At 37.5% G+C, this 17,444-nt stretch overlaps 3 protein-coding genes, 1 long non-coding RNA gene and 1 other non-coding gene across 6 annotated transcripts; 2 read left to right on the top strand and 3 right to left on the bottom strand.

The window, feature by feature from the left end:
* Positions 1 to 257: 257 nt before the first annotated feature.
* On the top strand, positions 258 to 376 carry Trnal-caa (transfer RNA leucine (anticodon CAA)). Its single transcript has 2 exons — positions 258 to 295; positions 331 to 376. It is a non-coding gene; the product is annotated as a tRNA-Leu (tRNA).
* A 533-nt stretch (positions 377 to 909) lies between these two features.
* On the bottom strand, positions 910 to 7,943 carry LOC113680602 (uncharacterized). Its single transcript, XM_027197637.2, has 7 exons — positions 7,635 to 7,943; positions 6,439 to 6,616; positions 4,451 to 4,791; positions 3,584 to 3,935; positions 2,959 to 3,050; positions 2,247 to 2,360; positions 910 to 1,590 (listed from the first exon to the last, which is right to left on the bottom strand). Exons 1-7 carry the CDS (start codon positions 7,659 to 7,661, stop codon positions 1,360 to 1,362), a joined length of 1,335 nt encoding a protein of 444 aa, XP_027053438.2. The 5' UTR covers positions 7,662 to 7,943; the 3' UTR covers positions 910 to 1,359.
* Positions 7,944 to 8,091: 148 nt separating this feature from the next.
* Positions 8,092 to 11,384, bottom strand: LOC113680601 (GPI alpha-1,6-mannosyltransferase 2-like). The gene is made up of 4 exons (XM_027197636.2): positions 11,187 to 11,384; positions 10,075 to 11,105; positions 9,267 to 9,399; positions 8,092 to 8,339 (listed from the first exon to the last, which is right to left on the bottom strand). Exons 1-4 carry the CDS (start codon positions 11,268 to 11,270, stop codon positions 8,145 to 8,147), a joined length of 1,443 nt encoding a protein of 480 aa, XP_027053437.2. The 5' UTR covers positions 11,271 to 11,384; the 3' UTR covers positions 8,092 to 8,144.
* Positions 11,385 to 12,109: 725 nt separating this feature from the next.
* LOC113680603 (trace amine-associated receptor 6) lies at positions 12,110 to 13,764 on the top strand. The gene has a single exon (XM_027197638.2). It carries the CDS (start codon positions 12,239 to 12,241, stop codon positions 13,307 to 13,309), a length of 1,071 nt encoding a protein of 356 aa, XP_027053439.2. The 5' UTR covers positions 12,110 to 12,238; the 3' UTR covers positions 13,310 to 13,764.
* Positions 13,765 to 15,395: 1,631 nt separating this feature from the next.
* Positions 15,396 to 16,972, bottom strand: LOC149049370 (uncharacterized). Of its 2 annotated transcripts, none has more exons than XR_016185058.1 (3): positions 16,689 to 16,972; positions 16,281 to 16,325; positions 15,396 to 15,608 (listed from the first exon to the last, which is right to left on the bottom strand). It is a non-coding gene; the product is annotated as an uncharacterized LOC149049370 (long non-coding RNA). The 2 variants fall into 2 exon arrangements; XR_016185059.1 differs by lacking the exon at positions 15,396 to 15,608 and adding an exon at positions 15,801 to 15,954.
* Positions 16,973 to 17,444: the final 472 nt, after the last annotated feature.

Below are 17,444 nucleotides of genomic sequence, written 5' to 3'. Positions count from 1 at the left end.
CTCCGTCTTCCAAGGATCAAGAGGGAAATTTCGGTAATAGCTGGTTTCGGAAGTGGTAAAAGGTTCAGCCCCGTGTATTTTTGTTTGTGAGAGTGTGTTAGTTGTCGTTGTTTATTTCCCATTATGTTTCTGCTTCTGTAAATTTTTTTCCTTTTTTTTTCGTTCTTTATGCTGTTGCGTTTTTTTAATCGATTTTAACTTTTCCTTTATGCACTTGTTGCAATTTCTTTGAAAAAAACAAAATTTGATTGTAAGTAGTCAGGATGGCCGAGCGGTCAAAGGCGCCAGACTCAAGGGGTATTCCCTTCCCAGAACTCGCTGGGATGAGTGTTCTGGTCTCCGAATGGAGGCGTGGGTTCGAATCCCACTCCTGACAACTAAAATTTTTTATAACATTTTCCCCTCGAGCAGCATGCGAGAAAAACAGAACGTTCTTCTTTGACTCAACGATTAATAATGATAATAGGACCGAGTGGAGTCCAATTCCAATCATACGAGTAATTAACAAAATCCGGTTTATTAATCACGAGTATGATTACAGACAGAATTGGACAACACGAAGTCCTGTTACCAATTAATCAAAACTATGACAGAATTTGATGAAGAAACTAAACGTCGGGTATACATTTTCATAAAAATATCAACATTTAACTTGGCGAAATGCGAGAGAACAGCGCGCGCTCATGACGCGTTCTGTCCATTTACATAAGCATGATGTGTTAACTGTCCCTTTAACTGTCCTAATATATACACTGTCTAATTACAAGCATGACGCGTACACTGTCCTATTGGTGCTCAAATTGGGCTGGTGATAACCAATCACGTTCGAGAATTTTGCTATAGTTTTGATTAGCCTGTGTACTGCAATCATGCACGCGTCTCTTATATTAGAGAAACACAGCTCCACTGTTAAGAAAGATTGTCTTTCGTTTTATTTACTTTCCAATTGTTTCTATATCCTTTAACTTAAGATAGAAGAAAATATATTTATACAAGTAACGTTTCTTTCTGTACGTATATACAAGCCAGAGAAATTTTTTCTCCCAAGACAACTTAACAGCTTTATCTGTGTTCAAACTCCGGATCTTGAACGACACAGAACGTCAGAGTTTGTAACAAAGAATTAAATATGAGTGTCGAACAATCATCTCTAATAAATAATTATTTTCTTTTTTTGTAAAAATAAAATCTTCAATTGTGGTTTCTTTAAGCCACACTGAACCAAGCATATACAGGACTCCATGTCGACTGGGAAGAAAGATAAAATTTTGTTTGTATCAACTGTAAAAAGTGATTTGATCACTAGTATTAAGATATGTACTACCATGAACACGAAAAAAAATTAAGGATAAACATTTCTCAACTAGCTCGTTGTTCCGCCAAACAGATAGCGATTCTTCTGCACAATTCAGTATCGATGTGTTCAGGGAATAGTAACGTTTCATTCTCCGTTGAGCTGACTGATTTGTATAACTGTGCTTTCTTCCTGAAAATGGACTTCTTCCTGTCTGTTTTGCGCTTGAGTCCGTGCAAGAAGTAATCCAACTGACCTACGTCAACGTCTACAAACAGAATCTGTGGTTTCGTAAACTGAAAGTAAAAAGTACAAAAAACATTTGCATCAAAGACAAGTCTTCGCAAATTACACCTTTACATTTTTTTTGTATTATGTTTTTTTTCTTTTAGCTCCTTTAGCAAAACCATTTGTGACAAGGAATCAAATGTTCTTTGATTCTTGACCGTCGGTCATCAGCTCATTTGAGCTGCTGAGTTACAAGAGGAAAAACTTCGTATAAGACAAAGTGAGATAAGAGTGCTTTGGGAATCAGACAGGAGAGGATACAACGTCCCTTCTGTCGCTAATCTCCGTTACCTAGACTTCATTTTCACTACAAGGTTCGCAGAAGCCATAGCCCGGAGTGTTGACGATACTTAAAACAGTGATGTCGTCCAGGGATTAAACCTGGAGCACTTATTCCAGAACTTCGAATTGTCAACCATACAATACACCTGATAAAGCATGGTGAGTAACTACGTCTATTCCTCAAAAAGATGTTCTGAGCTTGTGTCCAAACAAGAAATCTTAAGTCATTTTTCAATCCGTTCTTAGCGATGAACCCAACATTCATGGTATAAACAGGGTTGATTCAGATCCAGAATCTCCCAATCACGTCAATATTAAATGCTTGATCAACAGAAAGCAGAACTTTGCCGCTGAACTTGAGACTTCTAAGTTGAAATTGTACCTGTTCAGAGATATGTTCCTCATCAATGGACGTCCCTGATACATCAACCAAGAATGAGCGCGACTGCAGTGCACTCTCATCCAAATGTTTTGCGAGTGCTGAAAGGACATCTTCCTACGATGCAATAAAAGATGATTTAACACTTCACGACAGTTAAATAACCATCTCATATAAACGGCCCTATAACAGCAATTCTCAATTGAGTGTCGAGAATATTCTGGGATAGCTTTGGTTATGCTCAACATCGCCATAAGATTGGTTCAGAAAAGTCATGCCACTTAATCAACCAATCAGATTCAAAACTTACACTAATCGCGACTTGGTCACTCGCGTTTTCCCGCGCTCAATGTGATATCTTCCTTCGATATAATTGGCTGTCGTTATGTTTTTGGTTTTAGTTTTCCAACATTCAATCGAAATGTGCTCTTTTCGACTTCCAAAGTAATGGTCATACCGATGAAACTTTCCTCTTTTTCTGAATTTGAAATAAAATCAGCGATTGCCCATGAATGTAAACAACGACTCTTTTTGAATATGTAATACTTTCTATTAACACATGGCTGGTGGGGTAAAGTAAACTCTGTGTTCCGATTGGCTACCATAAACGTTTGATGAAATGATTTAAAAATTCTTTTATCCAGCCTTCTTTCCTTTTAATGAATATGTGCTGTAATAAATATATGCTTGCAGCCGGGGAATGGACAGCACTTACTGCAGAGGCCTGAGGTTCTTTGATGAGTTCATGAAGTAGAACTGATTTCATGGGGTATCTGTTTGTGTCTATGGATTGATAAGTCTTCTGATCTATCAAAACCAAAAAAAATATAGCTATATATCTATATGCCTTAGCACCATAATTAACACAATTCTTCATAGGGTTATGCCAAGCAGCAGGTTACTTACAATCCCACGCACTTTAGGCCAGCAAGGTTTGCTGGTAACTACATATAAACAGTATTCATTTGACAAAGTGCCTTAGGTGGTTATTAAATTTACGCCATTTTCAGCAAGAAGTACGTTTATTTTCCATCACCAAAACAAACTAATATCAAAACGTGGAGATGTAACACAAACATAGAATTAAGAGATTGTAAGGCAGTAAAGAGGTAGTGGTAAATACTCGTCTTGTTCACTTCACTTCAAGGTTAGGCACTTATTAACTTTTCCTACCAACTTGTACATCGGGTGCTTATTTGAAGTTGGGTGCTAGTTTAAATAATTACAGTGATACTGAATATTGAATATTTCTGCTAGTCCCAGGGCAGCTAAGGAGAGCACAACTCAAGCTGTAGTAAATATGAGTTACATAATGTAATTCACTCAATCTGAGAACTCACCAAATGAGAAGAGCACAACAGTGTTGATCACTTTGCTTGCACTGAAATCCATTTCAGCTGCAAAAAAGTCCATCATAGCATCCCAGATATGTTGTACTTGTGCTGCAGATGTGTCAAACTGCACAATTCTGTCTTCCAGATTAAAATAGTTCAAGAAATCTTGCACTGATTTTTGATAGAGTGCAAAGCGACGCTTAGTCCTACTGGTGTCCATTTCATCCCCTTGATCTGAAGATGCATCCCTGGGATCTTTGCTTGGAGGCTTGGCACATGCAGGGGAATGGCTGTTTCTAATGTTCTTCAGAAGATTCTCCTTGGACAGTGTCAAGTTTAAGGCAAAAGCACAAGGACACTAAGGAGTAAACAAACATATTTGACTTGTCAAGGTGAAATGTATACACTGTTAATGTCATTAAGATAAGACATGTTTGGTGCGATATGGGCACATCCTTTCTGTCCATGTCAAAATGGATTTTTGAAGCACTACTTTATCTGAATGGAGGAAAAACAGAAAACTGTAATAAACAACTGTGAAGCAGACATGAAAACCAAAAACAAACATGCCATACATGTTACAGCAAGCCTATTCATTGTAAAAATGCCACAAAGAGCAGGTAGCAACAGAGATAGATACGTAAGCACTCTCACCACTTTTAAGTTAAAACCCTTTAAAAACCTTGGAGTGACTGGCATCTAATTTCTTCTTACAATATTTCCACAGAATCAAAGTCAGGACAATAATGGGAATGAATCCATCCAAGTTACAGATTTATGACCCTTTACATGACTAATAGATTGACATCTTCAGCCATAAAAATATCCACGAATTAAACTTAAATATGTAATTAAATGCAAGTTATAGAATACCTTCTGTTCAAACTCTTTCATTTCAATATCACATTTCTTGATGAAGTTATCCACCCTCATCATAAACTTGAGGTTGGGAATAAGATCCACCAGTATTGGCTGATTTGGGAACTTTTCAATCTCTTCCAGAAGTATTTCCAACACCCAATCCAAGGTAAGATATTCTGGATTATCTTTCAAAAGCTCAGCCAGTCCATGTGTACCAGAAACAGGGTCCTTCCCATCTTCTGCAGCTCTTTTTGGCAGTTTCTGCAAGATTAAATCTTCTGCTGATATGAAAGCAAACCCAAACATGGCTTTGAGGTCATTCACAATACATCCTTTAGCTGATCCAGGACCTCCTACACAACATGTAAAAAAAAAAGGATTTTCAGTCAAACTAATAATTCTAAAAATCAAAACAGCTTTGCTAAACCAAAACTTTAACATAACAAAGATGATCAATTTAAGAAAAAGATGCTGTGTTGCTGTATATCTGTTCATTAATAGATATCAAAATGTGGGAAGACCAAGAGTGGAGCATGAAGCACAGTCAAGTGTATCACTGACATTCTAACCACATTTTGACATCCTCTGAAACTATGTCCTCCAGCAGATCATACATAAGAACCAACTAATCCAAATGCATGTATAACTCAGCTTATCATATAACTAAAATATAGAACATATTTCTAAGTCTTGTATTTGTGAACTTAGGATTTGCTTTATTGGTACAAAGACTGAAGGTTGCTCAAATTAAATGACTAGGCAAAAAGGAGGACGTTTGGAAGTTCTCCCTTTGTATGGACTCCAAATCCTTTGTCTCAAACTAATTTGAGGGGCACTTTCAGCCGCGTCTTGTGGATAGAAAACCATGATGAGAGGAAGGTAGAGGATTTTTTTTCCATTTTGCAACTCATATATCACTATGCCCAGATGAAAAGATGAATTTTTAAATTTATTGTTTGCTGACACATTTTCACAACATAGCTAACCATCCTTCATGAACAAATAAAAAACGTTGCGGACTCCTAGAGAACATAATTTCAGTTAAATCATATTAATCACTCTGTTGGAATGTGCGCAGTACAAATAAAAGGTTCAATCCATGCACTTAATACCGCATGCTCTTAGCGGTTTAAGTGCTAGAGCAAGAGGAAAGATACTTCATCGAGTTCTCATCGTAAATATGAAATTACTCTGCTTAATTATAGCTCATTGTGTACACAGCGAAAGAAAGCTAAGAACGCTTAACGAAAACAAAGTTTTAAACCAAAGCGTGACTTTACTTCTGTATGGAAGGGGAAATTCCTCCTTCATTAATTTTTGATACAATTTAACTACAGATCTTATTCTGCAACCAGAAGAGAACATCACGCTTTAACCAAAATCTTAAAAGCAAGCGGCGAAGATTTAAAATCAATATATCTGCTGATGCACGCCAATATCTATTGACACAAAAGAAGCAAGCGAAATCGGTTTCTCCATTCATAGGGAACTGATGGTTCTTTTTCTAGTTCAATAGAATAATTAAAACAATGGCTGACATCAGCGTAAAAATCAGTCTTTAAATGTAAGGAGTGAATAATTCATGGCTCGGCTGAATGCAAAAAAATAGCCATCTTGAAACAACTTTAATGTGATGTAGCCACTGCGATGGTATCTTTTCTTTCTTCTGGCATAGACAAAATGCCAGCTTTAATCCAAATTGTCCCTAATTTTCGGCGGGTATTGTAAACAAATTTTCAATATATCCGCCATATATTTTCTTAAATGAACCAAACGAAAATTCAGTAGTCAAGAGTCGGCTCTTCTGCGTTCAATTTACTTCGAACAGATGTTTACTTCCAACAGGGAGAGCCCGCTGGATATCAAAAATATCTCTGTGATTAGCATTTAGCGGCTGTGCCAAGTCATATACAAAAGCATACATAGTTTCATAGCAGAGTAAAAGGACAATAAATTTCAATGGAGTATTATTAGGGCAAAGAAGAAGAAATATCACCAACCGAATATGAACACAATTCGTCGCTCTGGGTCGATCTTCTTCACACCTTTGCCAATCTCGACCACAACGTTTGGCTTTTCGACTATGGTGTTGCGCCGACTAAAATCAAACTTGGATCCTTCCTTGTCCTCTTTATCCTTGGGGGTGCTAGTTCCACAACCCATTTTCTTGATACAAGCCTGAGGCAGGTCAAAATGGCTCAATTACTGTCACAAACCTAATCTCCATTGCCGACAAATGACGAGTACAAACAAGCTAAAAACGTCCTTCCCGCCTCCAGGCCTCCCTATGAGTTTCTATGGTAACGTTTTTCGCGGCTAATTATCCCGTTTCTTCCAACAGAAAAATATTCTGTTTCCACTCTCCCCTAATTGTAGCCTTACTCTTGCTTCTTTGATATCGGTCCAGGTTTTGATGTCAAAATTATGGTATTGTCTCAATTGTAGGCTTGTAATTTAAAATTCTTTGTTTTATTCATGCAAAATCCTCTTGAGAATATTCATGACGCGCGAGGTGATTAGGAAACCAAGCACTTATCACGTCCGTTTAAGCGGTTTTTATTTCATTATTTCTTCTTTGTTTCTAAAAATGATCTTAACAAAAGAGATTTAGCACAAGTGTTAACTATTTTTTCGGATTACTTACCGTGCAATGGAGGAAAAGTAGAGTTCATTCAGAAAGGATTAGTTCACTTGCATGAAAGGGAGACAACATTTAGTAGCATGTCTGTTACTTTTGCTGTATCAAATCTAAGGAACAGCATGCCAGTTGACCAGTATGTTGTCATGAAACTTGGTGTCTTTAGAATTAACTTAAGATATTTTTGTTCGAGTTAGAATTTTAATGAATTTTTGCTATTTCTATTTATTTATAATTTCATTCATCTTTCTTCTCATGTATCCAGTGATTTGTTACAAGTATTTTTATATATGCATAACAAAGCAAGTTTATTTCTTTATTATTCATTTTACTCTTGCAAAGGGCTATTGATCAGCATATGAAAAAAAGCGATATTCATGAAATATCTGAAATACTTCCAGTGCCCTAAACATCATTTATTGCTCTGGTAAGCCCATCACAAATTGTTTTGTATTGAGAATTATTCTAAAAGGAATAGTGTACTTCCAAATGGTTTCCAGGTCTAATGACCTATTCAGGATATTAGGAGAACACAAGAAGTGTTTGTAAATCACTTGCCTTTATCATTTTTTCCCAACATCCCATGTGGGTTACTGCACCTTGGGTGGCGTGAGTGGCCCAGTGGTCAGAGCGCTGGACTCTGGGTCGGACGGCCCAGGTTCGAGTCCTGGATGGGGCACTACGTTGTGGCCTTAAGCAAGTCGCTTCACTCACCTTGCTTCGTCTTCTCGGATAAGACGTTAAGCCGGAGGTCCCGTCTCCTGCAGGGTTTGGGGTAGGAGACGTTAATTTCCCACGCACGAGATTACTGTGTGATGGATGTCCTCCCCTGGGTTGGGTTGGGTGGATAGAAATACACGTACACGTTTAAACGAGTACTTCTGTACTCCTAGGTGTCACGTGTTTAAATAAAGGATTGATTAAAGGATTGATGTAAACCAATAGTAAGTACTGTCTATTGCTTAAATAAATAATAAATACAATCATTACCATTAAAACACATTACAAGCACTTATGACTTTTGGACTAACATATTTAATCTGGGCTTTCAGATGTAGTAAAAAAGCTTTAGGTCCAGGGATAAAAATTGCAATGTAAAGCGGTTCCAATGAAGAAGTATGACAAAAAAAAACCAATGATCAACTGAGCTTTCCACTTTCTTTTGTCAAGTCTGTGTTCTTGGCAAGAAGTTTCTTTCATGATGACATGCGCAGAATACCAGTAAATCACAGGGGAGGCAGAGGCTATAAATCGTGTAGTGACCTGATAAAAAGAAAAACATCAAGAAGTTACAACATAATTATAAAGTAGCAGCTTTGTAGTTCAATCAATCAATCCTTTATTTAAACACGTGACACCTAGGAGTACATAAGTACTCGTTTAAACGTGTACGTGTATTTCTATCCACCCAACCCAACCCAGGGGAGGACATCCATCACACAGTAATCTTGTGCGTGGGAAATTAACGTCTCCTACCCCAAACCCTGCAGGAGACAGGACCTCCGGCTTAACGTCTTATCCGAGAAGACGAAGCAAGGTGAGTGAAGCGACTTGCTTAAGGCCACAACGTAGTGCCCCATCCAGGACTCGAACCTGGGCCGTCCGACCCAGAGTCCAGCGCTCTGACCACTGGGCCACTCACGCTCTCACAATGTAATACATGTAGTTGACTGAACTCCAAAAAGAAACTCCTAGTTTTAGCCCTGACAGGTTCATGGTTTTATCAGTGAGCAAGAGCGAAAAGAAGGGCCAACACCAAGAGAGATTCATACAGCATTGTGAAAAATGACAGAGGCCATAATTTAGGCTTACCTTGTTTAATTTCATTCATGCTCAATTAAACTAGAAAAAGAGGGACTGCTAAAAACCCAGTAAATGGGCCACTTCATAAAAGCATGTTATGATAAACTGAAAAAAAGGTTGATGTTACTAAAACTTGTTAAGCCAGAAATTGAGAAAAAAAATCTGAAACACCACAATGCCATCGTCATTTAATGAAAGCACAACTTGAAAGAGGAAATAAATTGAAAAACTTCAGTGAAAGTTTTCTGGCAAAGGGAGAACCATACATTGTACTTGTGTAGAGCAAGCAAAATAAATACCATGCAATATTTTTTTTAAGTTCCCTAAAGAAATAGTAATGGTAACTAATTAATTTTAGAAATGAGAGAGAAAAAAGCTTTTACCAACCTGTACATGCATGGATGTCAAACCAAACAAAGACATGAAAAAGACATGGACAACATACACAAAGACATCAGGGTGGTGGTAAAAATCAAAGTCTTGTTTGCCAGTTATTCCAACATTTTGATGAATTGGCTTCCTTTATAAAACAGAAAACAATATCCTCTCAGTAAGAACTTTCTGACAGATTGTAGGACCCTTCATCCAATGGAACACTTTCATATAAAAAAAGATTTTTTTCTTTCTGAGAGCATTCCAGTTAGTTCACTAAAAACATCATCTTTCACTTTCATTTTCACTTCAGTACAAGTCATGACCATTACACCAGCAATACATGCAAATTCTCTTGAAATCAGACTTTGTTAAGTAAATACTCCACATAATATTGTATTTTTCATATTGAAGTGAAAATAAAAAAATCATGAATCAGAAATTTGCAGGCTATCAAACTTTTTGTCTACTGATTAAAACAAGGATCTTTAATTGCCACTTGGCACCTGTTTTGATATTTTCAGACCCTGAATAATAAGGCATTACATTATAAAATAGAGGAAGTTTCTAGAGAAACTGTAATGCCACATAGGCTGAGAAGTGTGACATGATAATTTGGTTTCATCAACTTAGCTGGAAATGTAAATTGACCAAACTCTGACAAAGAGCTAAAACTTAAAATGTCAGCTTTGGAAAATCTTTATTGCAGCCAGTTTACATTATCAACACAGTTTATATGATCAAATTATCTTGTAATACCTGCCACTGATGCTGCACCACAGTTTCATGAGAAAATTACCCCCTTTACTTAATAAACACATACCTTGTCTTTTTTTCAGACTTTTCCTTACTTTGGAGCAAGCCAAGAGTCTTAACTGTTTCAATATTTCTATTGCTCAAACAGTAGATCAGTACAGCATTGAGACTCAAAATAATAACTGGAGCAGCAAGAGCAAAGTTTGGTACTTGCTTGACTTCAAAGTAACGTAAAAATCCAACATTCCAATAATTGTCTTGAATGTATGAATAAGAAAATGGTACCAGTTTATCACACCATGGACTATGAGTCAAATCTCTCAGGAAACTCCTTGGTGGCATACAGTATAAATAATATCCATACAACTGGAAAATAATGAATGGAACAAGCACAATTCCATTTAAAACTATAAGTCTAAGGAGTAGTATTGCTCCTCTTTGTACATGCCAAAAAGTGAGAGAACCAGGGTCTGTAATCAGTGAAGGTACTTCTGAAGAAACATAGTTTTTAATCATTCTGTGTGCAAGAAATCCACATGATAAAACACCATTTGAACGAGTAGCGCAGCCAAGACCAAAAAGCAACAGTGGCAGTGCTGTACAATTTTGTTCAAGAAAACACATAGCCGTAAACTGTAGACAACAGAATAAACTCTCCGTGTACAGACTTGACATAAATACACTCGCAGGGTTGAAGCAAAAGAGTAGTGATGACAACATGGCGGTAGTCCTTGAACCAAACAGTTTGAAAGTCAATTTGTAAAGTGAAATAGCTGCTAATGTGAACAGAGTTGAAGTCAATATCCATCCAATCGCTAGATATAAACTGCGCTCGTTCAAAAAATGCTGAAAAGGTGGATGGAGTAATCGTACCAAGATCCTTAATATCCAAGGGAACAATGGGAAGAAAGCCAAGTATTGTTCGTATTTATAATCGTCTTCGGCTATTTTCATAAAATAAGCAGCATCCCATTTGCTGAAACCTTCAAACATTCTTTGAAATATCAAATCACACCACGAAGTTGGTGGAGTTGAATCTCCGTTTTCGTTGATAATACTCGAAGAGTCGTAATCGTTGATGAATTCATTGACAAAAATCTGAACAAAAAAAATGCGCAAATGTAAAGTAAGATTCACAACCGATCGCTACATTTTTTTTTTTATTTTTTTTGCTCCTACCTGAGAAAAGAGCAACAGAAATCTCGAAGATATAGCCCAGCGCGCCACAACTGCAATCTCGTCCGCCATATTGAGGTTCACCATGCCAAACACTGTTTTATTGCAGGCTCAAAAAATTTACTCAAAATAACTCCCAGGATAGCGCGCGAAATGTGCATGATGGAGATCTGGAAACTGGAATGAGGATATAGAAAACTGCAGGGGGGGTTATGAGCGAGATTTCGGAACTTTTAAGGCCATTTGAGTGTTTTATGTGTATTTTGTTTTACTTTCATTTTTAGCCTTCGTAGACATGCCCGAGCTTGGACTCTGTAAATACATAGAACACGAACAGCGGGCAGAATCATAAACTACGACAGTAATGGGCTTCTGACTTCGAGGATTCCCTCCTTTTCGGTATGTTGCGCGTGTACAAAAAAAAAAAAAATCCGACTCTGCTTTCCACTCCCAGAGTTCTACGCGGCGCACTAGTGAAACTTGCGATCTTTTGCCAAGAATAGCCGTATCACTTTTTCCATAAGCGGTTTCCGAAGGTGGCTGTACGTTCTGTAAGGCGAAACCAAACACGAGAGCGTGCCTACAGGCTAAACTGAGACAGCGGTGAGAGGTCTCACAGGCGGTGGAAGACCGCTTATATACGACTTTTAATTAAGCCCCTGATATGATCCCTCGATTTAACCATATGCATGTTTAAAGTGAAAAAGACAGTGAGAAATTCCATAGAATTTTGCATTTTCATGAGGGAATTTATTTCAAGACAATTGTATTTTTCGCAAATGTTGTCGTTAAAGGCGTAATCTAATCTCGATTTGGTGATGTAGAGAGACCTGTAACGGTTGAGCCAGAGAACTATAATTGCATATGGATGAAGTTTATCATCGATCCCCACAAGACATTGTCAGTTTAATCTACATTGTCAATAATTGATGACAAATAATTGCTTTTTGTCGCTCTTGGCGATGAGGGATACAATAAAAAAAAAGAAAAGATGAAAACATCTGTGCAAGGAACAACACATAATTAAAGGGTAGCTCTGAGCCTTGCGAGATAAGATGGTTCTTCAAGACGAAGATAAGAATTTGACATCGGTGCTGAACTCTGCCAACAATGAACTGCTCTATATCTGCGATACGGCCTTTTTGACCGCCTTGAAGCCAGATGCGTTGTCCACCGATGTCCATTCTTTGCTGCTTTTCACAACAGTTATGCTACTGGTGTCTCTGCCCTTTACAATCTTATTCAATATTCTTGTGATTGTAGCGGTAAACTCTACGCATGAGCTTCGAACCACGTCAAACATTCTGCTGGCGTGTTTAGCGACGACAGATCTCTTGATAGCTTTGACTATTCAGCCGTGTTTTATTGCGATGGAAGTGTATTTCATTCAAGGAAGAAGTGTTGCTGAGTTTTGCGCGCTGGAGAAAGTATCGGGAATCTTTTTTACCATGTTTTGCAGCATATCTCTGTTTCATATTGTATTAATAAGCTTAGAAAGATTTTTGGCGATCAAACATCCCTTTTTCTACGAGAATTACTCCTCTAATAAGATTTCGATAATCTCTTCTGTGATAGTGTGGATACTAGCCGTTATTCCAGCACTCAAGGATTTAATAGACTCTAAAAATGATTTTGTTTCTGTTGTATTTGTTGATGTTCTTTCAGTATGTAGTATTCTAGTAATTATCGTATGCCATGTTACCATTTATTTCGAGGCTAGACGCCATCAGAAACAAATCGCTTCTCAGCAAATTTCACGGGAAGCAAGGGAAAAATTCGAGAAGGATAGAAAATCCTTAAAGACAACGACAATAATTGTTTTAACTGTTTTCTTTTGTAACTTCGTTTCGATATCAGTTAATTTTTTCCTAGACGCTGTGACTGAATTCAACACTGCCTACATACTTTTCTTTTTAGCTTTGACATTAACTTTACTCAATTCTTTGGTGAATCCTTTGATCTACGCGGCGAGGAACAAGCGAGTTCGACTGGCATTTGTCCACCATCTGTTACGACAACAAATTCAACAAACAGATCAAATGGAAATACGAGTAATTTGTTGCAGAAGCACGACAGTCAGGCCACAAGAAGGCGAAACGTCAGAGTTACCACAACAACGTGATTAATTAAACTCGCCCTTTATTGATCCGTCTGTCTATAATTAGGTGATCAGAACTACGATCTGAGCGGTAGTCAGCATACATAAATTAAATAGAAGCTCGTTACAAGGGTTCTGTACAACATTAAAGTCTGGAAAGTATCATTTCAGCCACCAAATTTTTTCACGAATTTCCGCTTAAGGCTTTACTTTTAACCTAAATACGAATACGATTATTCATCCCCAAAATTTAATTGGGTTTTAGAAAATTAATTATACCTTGTAAAACATGGCGCTCTTACATTTGTTGCCAGTAAGGTTATCAGTTATTTCTCTGTATTTCATCGAGGTTTAGTTTTTCTTACAAGGCGAATTCAGTATGTATAAAGGGTGTAACGGAAAGATCGTGAAAAAGTAAAGTTCTAGCTTATTCAACATCTTGCAATTGTATATCAAAAGTCAGACAATAAACGAAAAATGTACGGAGGTGTAGGACTAACTTTCAACTGGCCGCATCGGAACAAACTTGAATTATTTTCTCGCTAAACTTGGCGAGTACATAAATTCAGTTTTTGAATGAAAGTTGTTCATCACCTGTTTCAACTGAAGCAACTTCACCGGTTGATGAAAGAAAAACAAGAAATAAAAAAACAAAACAAAAGGAAAAAAAATCTAAATAGGTTTTTTTGTGTTTTCGTTACGAAGCTACTACAAAGTGAAGCTGGAAGGAATTAACTTCAAAATTCTCGCCTTGATTAACACGGAAAGAAACAGGAATAACAATTTTGACAGCCCCGACAGCTATATTTGATTTGCTGGTTTAATACTTATGATTGTATTTTTTTAGCTTTTACTTCCAACTTAATAACTTTTACGATTTTTCTTGGTTTGTCAAAATGGGAGAATTAATCTAGCAAAATCGGTTGTTATGTACATTACGTCTGTAAATATGAACTCGATTAATGCCACGTAGAGCACTTTCATTTCCCTAAAGATGTAAGAAATTTCCTTTAGACGAGTAAGAGGATTAAGTGCACTGAAAAAGGTTAGAAGAAAAGAAAATTATGCATAATCCGTGCATAAGGAACCTACTTCATAACGTAAACTGCCACTTCCATGCGGCACTTAGAGGCCCTTCCCCCCGTGATAAGCCCACCTACCTGTAAAAAAAATAAATGAGTCCGATAATAAGCCCCTCGGCTCTCCTCCTCACCCCCGCTGGAAATAAGCCCCCCCTTCGGCTTTTCCTGTTTTGAGAGATATGAACTCTGTACCACTCCTAATAGAAAATTTGAAATTTATCGCAGAAAAATAAGTTTATATAATTAAAACTTTACTGTAAAACACCATTGAAATACTTTTTCAAGGCCTTAGAAACGATAAATTTATCGCAAAACCAATATTTTTCATTACTGCTATAGTTCGGTTTGAAGCGCTTTCTATTCCAATTAGAAGCCACCCCTGATATAATCCCCAGCCCTCCATTTATGAGCCCTCTAAAAACCCATTACGCATAGCTTTATAAGCCCAGGGTATATAGGCGGCAGTTTACGGTATTATACATTTCATTCAGCCATGTATTATCAGTTATTTGTGTAAAAGTAATTGTAAATGCCTTGAGGGGAATCACCCAAAATATTATTTTAATTATAAATTTAGATGTGCAATCTGTCTCAAGGTCCTGAAAGGGACTAGAAATAAAGGCTGGGGGCTGATGAATTGAATCAAATGTTAATGAAAAGGAAAATAATAGCGGGCATTGCATGCATGCGGTCAATTATTTTGGCCGCACGCCAATTCCCGCGCAAAATTTGAAAGGAAAGCGTAAGACACAACCACTTTCTCGCGCAATAAACGAAAGTATGCAAATCATGAACATGTAAATTAACCTTCTTGGCTTAACTTCTGAGTGATAATTGTCGAGGCCAGAAAGTCTTATTTGGGTCAAGAAAGAGGTTTATGAATATAATTATCTGGCATACCTTATGTTCTGAGGTCGGTTTTATGAATCAAACTACATCGCTACCTACTGATATCGATGGTAATTCCGAAACTAGTATCTTAGAGCATTTTGGCCAACATGACCAATTTGGTCATTAGGTGAGAACCTTCCCACCGAACTCTAGGCTGTTCTCCTTTTCACAACAGTCGTCTTGCTGATTTCATTGCCTCTTACAGTTTTATTCAATGTCTTCTGAATAGTGGCGGTATAAAGCGTTCGCCGTCTTCAAACGTAATCGAACATCTTGCTGGCTTGCTTAGCAGTAACCGATTTGACAGTCGGTGTTATCCTTCAACCCCTTAATGAAATGTTTAAAATCTGTCTCCTGCATGGAATTAATGCACAAAATGTGAACGATGTATCTCTCAATTTTGGTTAATGATTTAGAGATATACTTAATTTCCGACTGACATCGAAAACACACTGTTCTATCTTTTTGTGGCTTAATATTCCTAAATTCATTAATGAATCCTCTTATGTACGCATCAATGAACAAACAGTTTTGAGTAATATTTGTTCAGCTGCTACTTCGTAAAACCACCGAATAACCAAAAGAGAGAGAACTGCACGTTTTCCACTCTAGAAATAATGTAAATGTGGTTCTTTAGCTGTCAGGTTAAGAATTCCCCTCTAGATTTCTCTCAAAAACCGGCTATGCCTGAGCAAGATTTCTATAATACGAATAAAACGGAAGATAAAAAAAATGTCAAATATTCCGCGCTCTGCCTTCATTGTATTTAAATCTTAATTTATTAAAACCCTCAAGTAGAACCGACGAACTGTCGGTTCAGTCTACAGCTCTTTGGTTCCCAGTCACCTCGGTACTGTTTCGATCTTTGACAAATGTTTCAGAGTATCATTAGAAAGAGAGAACTCAGGGTCCCAAGTAATGTGAGACTGCAATCGTTTTCATCTACATCTTTTAGTAACGAGCCTAAAAACATAGCCACAACGTCGTGGCCAATCACAAACACAACTTAAACAACTTGCGAGTTACCTGGCTTCCACTGATTCGGTTCGTTCGTTGCCGTCTATGATTGATCTACAAACATAGTGACATCATCTTAATCAATTACTTAAAAAAATTAAACCATTCCTAACTTGATCTGCATCGATTTGGTTCTCTTTCCCCTCTCCATTCCTCGAGTGCAGAACCCGCACATAACCAATCGACCATCGAAAAAAACATCCTCTCCTCTTCAAAATTATGCTACACCTACTTACTAGATACTGCCACAAAAACTGTCTCAGAACTTAATCAGACTTTGGAGCTCGGTAGATTACGTCAAGCGGAGACAGGCAATAACTCTTACAGCCGATAAAAAATCGTAGCTGCTATGTCAAGTCTGCCTTTGTCTTTATACTTGGTGTAGTTTCATGCCGGAGCGGATGTTACTTCGATTACCTGTGTATGACTTGTTCCAAGAAAGTAAAGAATTTCTCTCCTGTCACTTTTCACATGCAGATTCCTCATTCCTCGAGTGCGGAACTTAACCAATAAAGTGTGGAAAAAATATCCGCTCTTCTTCAAAATGATAATCCACTCGCCTAGATACTCTTCTTGCTGCAACATTACCATTTAAATGATCTAAGAACTTATGTGTGGGAGTTAAAGGTAGTGTGAGCTAGTCCCCCTCAAAATAAATAAATAACTGAATGAACGAATATAAATAAAGAAATGAAACTGCAGCAAGAAAGGGCAGCCGATCATTGTGTGACGCATTTCCGGTAAATTATGGTAAATCACAAAAGTATAGGAAGTTAATATGGAATATCACGCGATAACTTCCTACCCCAATCCAGCTTAAGGCCTTCCTTCATCTCTTTACCCTTTCTTCATCTGTTAAAATTCTAGCACTTATTATAACCGCTGCAAAAAGTTTGAATCATATCGCGCGAAATCACACGATCCACGATGAATAAGAAAGTATTCCAATATCGTTGCTTCTGCATTCCAAGAATTTAATTGTGATGAGAACCAATCATAAACTGTGAAGTTTTTATATGAAATAATTCATATTTGTACTGCGGTTGTAGATGAAAGTGAAATGTGATCATCGCAGTAAATTTTCCAATTTAAGCAATTGGAAAGAAGAAGCCTGAAAAAAAATCAGGGCTTCAACGGGATTCGAACCCGTGACCTCCGCGATACCGGTGCGAT

The sequence above is a fragment of the Pocillopora damicornis genome, chromosome 3, assembly GCF_964200805.1.
Source record: "Pocillopora damicornis chromosome 3, jaPocDami1.2, whole genome shotgun sequence".
Lineage (NCBI taxonomy): Eukaryota > Metazoa > Cnidaria > Anthozoa > Scleractinia > Pocilloporidae > Pocillopora > Pocillopora damicornis.
This window is presented reverse-complemented; position numbering and strand designations above follow the sequence as displayed.

Bases quoted from the DNA above. Each gene is read 5' to 3' on its own strand.
- LOC113680603 (XM_027197638.2), top strand. From the start codon at position 12,239: ATGGTTCTTCAAGACGAAGATAAGAATTTGACATCGGTGCTGAACTCT.
- LOC113680602 (XM_027197637.2), bottom strand. From the start codon at position 7,661: ATGGGATGTTGGGAAAAAATGATAAAG. The intron at 4,792-6,438 runs GTTGGTGATATT...CATGTTGTGTAG, and splicing joins ACGAATTGTGTTCATATTCG to GAGGTCCTGGATCAGCTAAA. The intron at 2,361-2,958 runs GTAAGTGCTGTC...ATTGCATCGTAG, and splicing joins AAGAACCTCAGGCCTCTGCA to GAAGATGTCCTTTCAGCACT.
- LOC113680601 (XM_027197636.2), bottom strand. From the start codon at position 11,270: ATGGTGAACCTCAATATGGCGGACGAGATTGCAGTTGTGGCGCGCTGG. The intron at 11,106-11,186 runs GTAGGAGCAAAA...TTTTTTGTTCAG, and splicing joins TTCTGTTGCTCTTTTCTCAG to ATTTTTGTCAATGAATTCAT. The intron at 9,400-10,074 runs GTATGTGTTTAT...TGTTTTATAAAG, and splicing joins AAGTCTGAAAAAAAGACAAG to GAAGCCAATTCATCAAAATG.